We start from the raw sequence: 12,441 nt of genomic DNA on the forward strand, positions 1-12,441 counted from the left end.
CTTTCCTCAACTAATTTGGGGGAATATAGATTTAGCTATATCCTAGAAATATTGGCTTTTGTTCCGACCATGTCGACTTGTTCTCGGGTGCAGAGGATTTCCTTCACTTTGTAAAGAGAGATCCAAACTGCATCAAAATACTGAGGATGTTACAGAAGAACATTTGAGTTGATAAAATCTCACTAAGGAAGACAAAGGGATAAAACCCATCTTTTTTTTTAACAAATTAGGAACAATTGTCAGCCAGCCACCAGATGGACAATTATTGTGCTACATAAATGATGGGGTCATGAGTGTTTGTGGATGAACTTGAACCTGTTGTGAGTGTAGTAGTCACTGTTGTTGGAGCCGTGCTGGGGGATGTGAGTGATGAGTGACCTGTTGAAAAGTCAAAAACTATGAATAACCTTGCTTTCCACCACCACATGCAGGGGCGCGATTTAATGGCCTCATCGCGCCCAACTTGATGTCAGGCTGAGGTCGTTGAATCTCGTGAGAGTCCTCTCACGCGGTTCGCGATGCTTTCAATGTCCCGCGAGAATCAACCGAACCTTGCAAGACGTCACAATCTGGATCTCGCCCTCACATGGCGAGATGCAGATCAGCATATTTAAAGGAGCCATTAGGCTCGGGCCCTAACACCCTCGCCCAGGAGACCTCACTAGAGTGCCTTTTTAGTACTGGTCCACATAAACATGGACCAGGTGTAACAGCACCTGGGGATCTCCCAGGCCATTGGAGACCACTGGGTCGTCAGGGTCAGAGCAGGTGGTGCCCTGGCACTCCAGCTAGCACCTGGGCATCTTGGCACTGCCGACGAAGCACTGCCACCCTGGCACAAGCTTCCAATTTGTGCAATACAGCACATTAATTTTGTTGGAAACAATAAATCTATCATGTTGCAGCAGCCATTTCTTTAAATTTCTATCAAAGGAACCCAAATGATAAACAGACTGCAACTTGCCTTCATTCTAACTATGCCTATATTTGGGGCTATGAGGAATGAGTCGGGAAGTGAGACTAATTAAATAGCTTTATCAATGAGCTGGCACAGGCAATATATATATCCTTCCTTCTGTGAAATGAGGATTCTAACTTCATTCAATGAAGTTCAAATAGAATTGACATGCTAAAGATGTCAGAGTGGCACCCATTTTGATAGCAAAACGAGAAAGTGAAATATCTCTGTGGGCATACTTGAACCTGGTGTGAATGCAGTAGTCACTGTTGTTGGAGCCATGCTGGAGGTGGTGAGTGATGAGTGATCTGCTGGAAGGAAAACAACCACATCTATAAACTTTTCATTGGTCATTTAAACTCTAACATGAAGACATGCTTCATACCAGTAAAATTCTTTCAAGTAATAACATAAGGGTGCTATTCCAGACTCACTTAAGGGATTGTTACAAGTGGCTTTAACATTGGCATTTTGTCCCAACTCTATCATTCCACTTGTTATTGGATATAGAGGTTATTTCATTCACTCTGTAGGGAAAGACCCAAACTGCTTCAAAACAGTAGGAATATTGCAAAGGAACAATCAAACCAAATAAATCAAAGAAGACAAATGGAAAATTAGGCACAATTGGTACCCTGGCTTAAAGGGAGCAAACACTTTGCTGTACAAAGGAGATGGTGAAGATTTGTTTAATGGTCGTACTGGAAGCTGCTACAAGTGCAGTAGTCACTGTTGGGAGTCATGCTGGGGGGTGTGAGTGAAGAGTGAACTGCCAGAAGAGGAAACTGAGAGTAACAATCCTCGACTACTCTGAATGTAACAAAAGAGTGCAGCACCAAGATGAACCTCGTACTGCTAATCGTCTCTTCCCAATTGGCTGAAGAGGGTTTGTAGATTTTATTTTGCATTTTGGGGAAAAACGGGCTTCCGATTTAAGGTCAGTTCTGATGAAAGGTCATCTCGACCTGAAATGTCAACTCTGTTTGTCTCCACAGACACTACCAGACCTGCTGAGTATTTCCAACATTTTTTGTTCAGAGATCTTAAGGAAAAATAATGTTGCGGTTCGCTGTTACCCGATTGCTAGTCTGTTCACGGCAGTGCTTAATCTGAGCCTCCATGTGAAATGCATTCATAGTTTGACTTAAAATACCCGATATAAAGTACTTACTTCCTTGATTCTGTCAAGAGGACCAACAGCATTCACACACATTAATTCTATCAGGAGGTGTATGGTTGGCAGTGGATAGCATCCTTGCCTCTGGGACAGAAGCTCAAGGACTTGATGACCACCGAAGGTGCATTCATAACCTGGCCAAACGGGTTGATTAATAGCCTGTAAAACCTTCCAATATGCCTGATGGGCAGGCAGTAAGAATGGGAGAGTGTGCTGTTCATCCCTACCACAGAGGACAATAGCAAACCACTGCAGTACTTTGCCAAATATAATCATGGACCAATCCAAAGGAGGTCCATGGTCGTCAGTCCCCCGTTACGGCATTGTACCTGGAGTTGTATATTACTATTTGTTAAAATAAACCCTGCAATTTATCTTTCCTTTTGCCTCTTTTATAAATGCTGATGAGTCACATTGGAACATGGTTTCAAAGGGCCATGAGGCCCCCTCCCAAAGATCTTTCTTCATGTGTCAAAATGCAGTGAGTGTAGTTAACATTGAGGTAGATCGGTCCTTATACATCATTGATATACACAGATTTGTAGCAGGGATTACTGGGCAGTGAGTGCAGTTAACATTGAGGTAAATCAGTCCTTATACATCATTTATATACACAGATTTGTAGCAGGGATTACTGGGCAGCACGGTAGTAGTGGTGATTAGCACTGTGGCTTCACAGCGCCAGGGTCCCAGGTTCGATTCCCTGCTGGGTCACTGTCTGTGCGGAGTCTGCACGTTCTCTGCGTGGGTTTCCTCTGGGTGCTCCGGTTTCCTCCTACAGTCCAGCCATGAAGGTTAAATGGATTAGCCATGATAAATTGCCCTTAGTGACCAAAAAAGGTTAGGAGGGGTTATTGGGTTACGGGGATAGGGTGGAAGTGAGAGCTTAAGTGGGTCGGTGCAGACTCGGTGGGTCGAATGGCCTCCTTCTGTACTGTATATTCTATGTTTTATGAGTGCAGTTAACACTGAGGCAGATTGGTCCTTGTACATCATTTATATACACAGATTTGTAGCAGGGATTACTGGGCAGTAATGTCAAGTGGAAACATTGATGATTATTTCTCATCCATGGCAGAGTGACTGGAACCGATTATGAAATCATGACTATGCCCTCAGCTGAGAACTCCAGGCCCAACATTGAGCCTACAGCCTACCTGTTTTGTGAAATTTCAATAAAATATCAATGGGCTGCATTTTACAAGCCATCAATCATGGTCCCCACTCACCCTGCTAAAAGGTCGGTGGTGAACCTGCCCACCATAACGCCGGCTGCCCCTCAGCAATTTAACACTGGAAGCAGCATCAATTGTTTTAAGGAGAGACTCCCACCTCTATCTCGGCCTTTGAGACTTGCCAACCAATTGGATGGTCGGCAGCTAAGTAGGAGCTACAGGCAGCCGTGACAAAGAGGAACAGAGAATGCTGGAAAACTCAGTAGGTCGGGCATCATCTGTAAGGATAGAAAGCAGCGTAAATGGGCTGGATTCTCCGGTCCCCCAGTAGCATATTTCAATGCAGCGCGATGTTCACTGGCAGCGGGATTCTCTAGACTCACACTTGCCAATGGGATTTCCCATTGAAGTCACCCGTAACCGCCAGGAAACCCATGGGCGGGGGTGCTCTGCCAGCGGGAGCAGAGAATGCCAATGGCTGGAGAATTTTGGGCAATGAGTCCTTTAACTCTTGGTCAGAACAGACAAAGAGGAGCCTGGCTTAAGACACCAAATGGAGGTGGAAATGAGCCCTGGTGAACCCTCAAACGTGCTTCACCATGTAACCTAGCTGTAGAGGTGACCATTTGCACATATTCAGAGCAATGCAATCTGTCCTTACATAAGAAAGATTGGAGGGTGGGACTTTCCAGCCCTTCCCACCAGTGGGATCTTCCAGTCCCAACAAAGGCGACCTCCCCATGGCAGGTTCCCCAGCAGCAGGACTGGGAGAACCCACCCACCGGCGGCCAATGTGGAGCTGCCTCCACTGCCAGAAACCACACCTTGGGGAGAAGGGGCGTAACCATCACCCCCGCAGCCCCCCACAAATTCAGCCCTGAATGTTTGCTGCATCAGAATTCCCATTTCCAGGGTAAAGTGAACTTTTCATTAAACTGTTTGGATATATTTTTTTATCTTAAAGGAAATAAAAACAGTCCATACCATAATGTTCAAATGGTTAACCTGCCTGTTGAAAATGGGGATTACATAGATATAGGAGAGGATAGATAGATATAGAGGGGATAGATAGATATAGAGGGGCTAGATAGATATAGATGGGGATAAATAGATATAGAGGGGATAGATAGATATAGGAGGGGATAGATAGATATAGAGGGGATAGGTAGATATAGAGGGGGATAGATAGATATAGAGGGGATAGATAGATATAGAGGGGGATAGATAGATATAGAGGGGGATAGATAGATATAGAGGGGATAGATAGATATAGAGGGGGATAGATAGATATAGAGGGGATAGATAGATATAGAGGGGGATAGATAGATATAGAGGGGATAGATAGATATAGAGGGGGATAGCTAGATATAGAGGGGGATAGATAGATATAGAGGGGGATAGATAGGTATAGAGGGGGATAGATAGATATAGAGCGGGGATAGATAGATATAGAGGGGGATAGATAGATATAGAGGGGGATAGATAGACATAGAGGGGGATAGATAGATATAGAGCGGGGATTGATATTTATAGAGGGGATAGATAAATATAGAGGGGATAGATAGATATAGAGGGGATAGATAGATATAGAGGGGAGAAATATATAGATATAGGGGATAGATAGATATAGAGGGGATATATAGATATAGGGGGGATAGATAGATATAGGAGGGATAGATAGATATAGAGGAGATAGATAGATATAGAGGGGATAGATAGATATAGAGGGGAGAAATATATAGATATAGGGGATAGATAGATATAGAGGGGATATATAGATATAGAGGGGGATAGATAGATATAGAGGGGAGAAATATATAGATATAGGGGATAGATAGATATAGAGGGGGATAGATAGATATAGGAGGGATAGATAGATATAGAGGGGATAGATAGATATAGAGGGGGATAGATAGATATAGAGGGGATAGATAGATATAGAGGGGTATAGATAGATATAGGAGGGATAGATAGATATAGAGGGGATAGATAGATATAGAGGGGGATAGATAGATATAGAGGGGATAGATAGATATAGAGGGGAGAAATATATAGATATGGGGGATAGATAGATATAGAGGGGGATAGATAGATATAGAGGGGATAGATAGATAGAGAGGGGGATAGATAGATATAGAACATAGAACATAGAACAGTACAGCACAGAACAGGCCCTTCGGCCCTCGATGTTGTGCCGAGCAATGATCACCCCACTTAAACCCACGTAACCCGTAACCCAACAATCCCGCCCATTAACCTTACACTACGGGCAATTTAGCATGGCCAATCCACCTAACCCGCACATCTTTGGACTGTGGGAGGAAACCGGAGCACCCGGAGGAAACCCACGCACACACGGGGAGGACGTGCAGACTCCACACAGACAGTGACCCAGCCGGGAATCGAACCTGGGACCCTGGAGCTGTGAAGCATTGATGCTAACCACCATGCTACCGTGAGGCCCCGTAGAGGGAATAGATAGATATAGAGGGAATAGATAGATATAGAGGGGATAGATATAGTGGGGATAGATAGATATAGAGGGGATAGATAGATATAGAGGGGATAGATAGCTATAGAGGGGGATAGATAGATATAGAGGGGGGATAGATATAGAGGGGGGTAGATAGATATAGAGGGGGATAGATAGATATAGAGGGGGATAGATAGATTTAGAGGGGGATAGATAAATATAGAGGTGGATAGATAGATAGAGGGGATAGATAGCTATAGAGGGGGATAGATAGATATTGAGGGGGATAGATAGATATAGAGGGGATAGATATATATAGGAGGGATAGATAGATATAGAGGGGGATAGATAGATATAGAGGGGATAGATAGATATAGAGGGGATAGATAGATATAGAGAGGGATAGATAGAGATAGAGGGGATAGATAGATATAGAGGGGATAGATAGATATAGAGGGGGATAGATAGATATAGAGGGGGATAGATAGATATAGAGGGGGATAGATAGATATAGAGGGGATAGATAGATATAGAGGGGGATAGATAGATATAGAGGGGGATAGATATAGAGGGGGATAGATAGATATAGAGGGGGATAGATAGATATAGAGGGGATAGATAGATATAGGAGGGATAGATAGATATAGAGGGGGATAGATAGATATAGGGGATAGATAGATATAGAGGGCATAGATAGATATAGAGGGGGGATAGACAGATATAGAGGGGATAGATAGATATAGAGGGGGATATATAGATATAGAGGGGGATAGATAGATATAGAGGGGGATAGATAGATATAGAGGGGAGGAATATATAGATATAGAGGGGATAGATAGATATAGAAGGGATAGGTAGATATAGAGGAGATAGATAGATATAGAGGGGGATAGATAGATATAGGGGATAGATAGATATAGAGGGGAGGAATATATAGATATAGAGGGGATAGATAGATATAGAAGGGATAGATAGATATAGAGGGGATATATAGATATAGAGGGGGATAGATAGATAGAGGAGATAGATAGATATAGAGGGGGATAGACATATATAGAGGGGGGATAGATAGATATAGAGGGGGGATAGATTGATATAGAGGGGGATAGATAGATATAGAGGGGGATAGATAGATATAGAGGGGATAGATAGATATAGAGGGGGGATAGATTGATATAGAGGGGATAGGTAGATATAGAGGCGGGATAGATAGATATAGAGGGGATAGATAGATATAGAGGGGGGATAGACAGATATAGAGGGGATAGATAGATATAGAGGGGGATATATAGATATAGAGAGGATAGATAGATATAGGAGGGATAGATAGATATAGAGGGGATAGATAGATATAGGAGGGATAGATATAGAGGGGATAGATAGATATAGAGGGGGCTAGATAGATATAGAGGGGGATAGATAGATATAGAGGGGATAGATAGATATAGGAGGGATAGATAGATATAGAGGGGATAGATAGATATAGGAGGGATAGGTAGATATAGAGGGGATAGATAGATATAGAGGGGATTGATAGATATAGAGGGGGCTAGATAGATATAGAGGGGGATAGATAGATATAGAGGGGATAGATAGATATAGGAGGGATAGATAGATATAGAGGGGATAGATAGATATAGGAGGGATAGGTAGATATAGAGGGGATAGATAGATATAGAGGGGATTGATAGATATAGAGGGGATTGATAGATATAGAGGGGAAAAAAAGACAATGGGGATTACTCCCTCAACATCAGAAAGAAAATATATTTTTTAAAAGTTGACCATCAACAAGGTAGGTGACATTTCATCAGCTATTCTAGTGGGACGCTTGCTGAGATTTATTAGTAATCGAGATCAAGGGAGAGGAATATCCTCCCTGCTGGCATTTTAAATTGGAAAAATGATTGATTTAAGACAGAAGCAAGGCTTAGCCTCTGCCTGGCCTTAGAAATGCCAGCACCAATCCAAAAAGATAGGAAATCAAGTCGCGTGTGCTAGTTCTTCAGCTTATAGCTCGCAGCTTATTCCCAAGGGTTCGCTGCTGCTCCTTACCGCTTGCACACAAGGATTTGTAACCTGCCTGTGTGGTTATATTTAGCACAGGGGAAATTTAAATTCATTTTGACAAGAAGAATGAAAAATAATTTCCTGGTTTTGCCTCATGAGTGTTGACTGCTATTAATCCTGGTAAAAGCAGCTGTTCAGGAAACCATACCTGGAAGATGGGCTGGGTTTTTTTTGCTGTACTTACATCAATCTGTTGCAGGGAAACTGGAAATGAAAGTCTCTGTAAAGTTTGCTTCGTGTTTATGGGGTACCCTCTATTTGGTTGTGGGAACATTAAAACTGTACTAATCTCTGACTTAAAAGTGAATCAGATATGGTCTACCCAGTTCCATTAGAAGCTGAAATACCTCACATGACTCACCTGCCAACATGTCTCAAACCTTAACCCTGGATGAACTTGATGATTACTGTTCCACCACAAATACCATAACTCTGCTGTGCTACACTACTATTCAGGCTTAGGAGTGTTTTTTTTTTAAACTGAGCTGTTATTGCAGGAGGGTTTGTTGGGACAGAGCATGTGAAAATTGCACCCGCAGTTATCTGACTCACGAATTTCATCCATATGCTGCTGGTCAGTGTACTGGAAGCAACTGATGGGAACCCATCAGCACTAAGGGAAGTCTCACCAGAACATGCGGTGATATGTGCATAGGCATATCTATGTATAACTGTGCATAGTTGCACCAATATATTTTTATATATAACAGCACCAGTGTACATAGCCACTAACCAATATATGTAGTGACAGTTATGACCTCCCACCAGCAGGTAGAACCAGACAGCTATACAGACATAAATGTGCTGGGGGATGGACGATTCACAAGCACTTGGTAGTAGGATGGTCAAGGGGACAGTCATTCCCTCCTTAGTTTCACAGTAACATAAGTAAGAATAAATACTTATAGCAACCATATGTTTGTGTTCTGTGCATGCGTTCATGACCAGGAAAGCCACCAAACACAACAGAACCCAGCTCAGTTTTTGACTGGGTCTCATGAGTACTAGCCTCCCCGAACAGGCGCCGGAATGTGGCAACTAGGGGCTTTTCACAGTAACTTCATTTGAAGCCTACTTGTGACAATAAGCGATTTTCATTTTCATTTTCATGAGTGGCCTTGGGGGCAACAGAGGCCCAGGCCTTCTTTGTTGGGCTTGTCGGAGCACTCCTGGAGATTTTAATCACATTGGAGAGCTTCTGTTGCCCATAGACAAGGTTTCATTGAATAGGACAGGTGAGTTATCAGCAACCTACGCCACAGGAATTTGGGAAGAGTTTAGGAAGTGAGGTGCTGAACTTAGTGCAGTGGGTATCTCAGCAGCAGCCAAACACAGTGAAATGAAGCCACTCCATTTTAACTACCCCCTCACTCCATTCCAACTGTGTTGAAATCCATCCCATCCCCTTAATTTACATTCAAGCATTATATTAATGATATCGCCCGAGATGATTAATGCTGTTTCATTGTATGAATGTTAAATACTTGTTGTGGTCAACATTTCCCTACAGTGCTGCCACTGAAAGTGGGAAACAATATTAACGGAGGATTGGAGTTTTCTAGAATACATCGCTATTCCCCATTGAAGAGAGTACGGGCTGTGCTGCGCAGCATCAATACTGACTCACTGGAACAAGATTATTCTACATTATAACTTCACAATTACTATTGTTTTCCAACAGTTCTTAAATTATTTGCAATGAGGGTAGAGGCAAATCACAGCATTGATATTATTTTCAGCGATAGGTGAATAGCATGGGCTCTCGAGGAGCAGACGGTGAACAAAATTTCTCAGAGAACATTAATTTGTGTTATCACTTTTCTCCCCATGGTGGTGAAGGAATTAATCTGTGGACAACTAAATTGGTGGAGAATGAGCCCGAGGAAGAATAATCTTCTTAACTTCATGGAAAACGAGAGGTGATTTCCTCACTTTCAGATTTAACTTTGCTATATTGGTAATCAAACATTCCAGAAACACATTTAAATTACACCATCATATTATCTGAATATTTTAAACATGCTTATGTTCCTGCTAATGATTTTTGCATTACATATAAAGAACTGTTCCCAACATAAAATGCACATTAACAAGTGCAAATAAACTTTTATTCAATTGTAAACCTGATTGTTATCTATAACAGACCCGGAATGTGGCTATCTTGCACATAAGGACCATCAATGTTTCTATTGAAAACATAACGCCGTAGATCTTCAACTTTACACATCACAGATGTGCAGCATAGCCAGCCATTAAAGAAACCACCCAATGTCCATCAACTACTTGTAAGGTGACCATGTTTGATTCAGGTAAAAATACTGACTTGGTGTACATACCTGCAGTGCTGGCCACGGAGGAGGTGGTGGGAGCCACTGTTGTCGGTGAAACTGAAAGGAGATGAAAACAATTCAGTCAGAGTCGCCACGCATAAAGTAAAACATGTGGCAGCCACAGTCCATCACAGCACTGGTGAAATGATCAAAGCTCCAAAGCCCCTGGTAACGTTCGGGTGCCCTTCTGAAACTCCCCACAGTGTTTCAATTCACCTCATAAATATTGTGGCCTCAGTTTTAGAATCAAAGAGTCAAACAGCACAAAAAGAGGCCCTTTGGGGCATTGGGCCTGTGTTGGCCATCAAGGGTCTATCTATTCTGACCCCATTTTCCAGCACTTGGTCCGTAGCCTTGTACACTATGGCATTCCAAGTGCTTATTTAAATGCTTCTTAAATGTTGTGAGGGTTCCTACTTCTACCATCCCTTCAGGCAGTGAGTTCCAGATTCGCACCACCCTCTGGGTGAAAAAGTGTTTCCTCACACACATCCCCTCTAAACCTCCCTGCCCCTTATCTTAAATCTATGCCCCCTGGCTATTGACCCCTCGGCTAAGGGGACTTGTATTTAACTTCACTAGCAATTAACTCCACAACTAATTTTGATTTGTGAACTTCCAAAACACTGGTTTATGTATTTGACAGTTCACTATCGATTATTAGAAAGTTAAGACGATCGCTGGTAAAACTGGCACAGAATCTGTGTCTTCTTTTGCCCCCTTGTGGACTTTGGCCAGTGTTACATCACAGATAGTTGAGAAATTACAGTCGCAATCAGTAGCTCAACATAGCTTACTTTTCACTGATATAATTAATGCTTAATAAGGACAGTATTTCACTGGAACATTTCCTCGTTTTCCACAGTTGAGGGTGTAGAATTAAGCTCCCTATGATTCAGCTAACTTCCAGCTGGGAATTCTTCCATTTCAGAATATGTTGCAGTGGAAGTTTATTTCTTACACGCTTGTGTTCCTTTTCCAAACAATTTCTTTTGGAGGGGAAAAGATCACCCCAATGATTGTGGGACACATGCATTGTTACATTACTAATCAATCAGACATTTGCATAATTTAGAAAAGAAATAGACTTGGCACAATTAGTGCAGGCAAAACATTACCTGTGCACATATATTCACGCAAGAAAGCACAAATGAGATGATGTTAAAATTCTTTAGACAGAGCACGAATTCTCGCCCTCTTAAGAACTAATAATGCAGCACACCAAAGGGCCTTTCTAGTTGCGATTTTTTACCTGATATATAGATCAGCACTGAAGCCAAATTTTTGAAAGAAGTGTAGATGTACCGCGACAATAAAATAGGACTCCTGAAGGGTTAAGGTCCACTGCCGGCTCGCAACAGTCAGTAAAAAGACGCAAATCAACTTTGTGAAGGCTAAATCAAATTCTAGTATGTATAACAGCGCACCATCCTTGTCCAATGAGGGGGTAAATGCTAACAGTTAATCAGAATGGCATCTCATCAAGCATTGTAGAATTACTCAATCCTGTTCTTGAAAAATAGGTATAATTTGGGTCATAATCCAAAGCAGGTATTTCAAAACATGTCAGGTTGAACCTATATTAGGGTTTTCAGCTGGTCATTTGAATGGATGTTGCTGTTTCTAATTTGCTTGTTCACTCATTCCTCTCCAATACGACTTTTTATCTCAAATTCAAAGCCGATTGGAATAGGCAGCTGTCAAGTCATTCATAAATATGAATCTGCCCTATTTTGGTGCTTCAAAGTCCTAATACTGCATTAATAGTTATAGTAAACTACTGGATGCTGTCGCCGTTTAACTTTCCACATAATGATCAGATGCAAATTTAATCAGATTAATAAATTTGATCTCAATTTGGAGGCACACACTTAACTAAGTCATTCTGTGGCGCACCGATCAAAAATACTTCATTTGAGATTCAAAAATTTAAAACACATCTTCCAATTATGGGTATTTCATGAGGTAAAAGTTATATCTGTAAAAAGAAGCAAAATACAACGGGCTGTTTTGAAAAGCTTCCTGGTTTAATTTAAAACATTTTCATTCCACTTGTCTGACCCACTCATCATAGGTAATTATGAGCTCAGGGCTATATTCCTTGGCACAGTATTATTCACACACACACACATATATATATATATATATATATACATACATATATACATACATATATATATATACATCCAACGATTAAATTTGTCATTTGTTTTCTCTTTCTATCAGGTGTAGGTCATCTTGTGCCAATTACTATGTTA

At 41.7% G+C, this 12,441-nt stretch overlaps 1 protein-coding gene across 16 annotated transcripts in view; it reads right to left on the minus strand.

The window, feature by feature from the left end:
• Positions 1 to 12,441, minus strand: part of ptprc (protein tyrosine phosphatase receptor type C) — a 452,107-nt gene that overhangs the window by 148,434 nt on the left and 291,232 nt on the right. For 6 of the 16 annotated variants that reach the window (XM_038794843.1, XM_038794839.1, XM_038794845.1 and 3 more), the window contains one exon: positions 10,190 to 10,240. The exons of 1 other annotated variant lie outside the window; for it this stretch is intronic. In XM_038794843.1, coding sequence (XP_038650771.1) covers positions 10,190 to 10,240 — 51 coding nt within the window. Of the gene's footprint in view, positions 1 to 1,197; positions 1,270 to 10,189; positions 10,241 to 12,441 lie in introns of all 16 variants that reach the window. 9 more of the 16 variants (XM_038794837.1, XM_038794833.1, XM_038794829.1 and 6 more) reach the window with 4 other exon arrangements.

The sequence above is a fragment of the Scyliorhinus canicula genome, chromosome 4, assembly GCF_902713615.1.
Source record: "Scyliorhinus canicula chromosome 4, sScyCan1.1, whole genome shotgun sequence".
Taxonomy (NCBI): domain Eukaryota; kingdom Metazoa; phylum Chordata; class Chondrichthyes; order Carcharhiniformes; family Scyliorhinidae; genus Scyliorhinus; species Scyliorhinus canicula.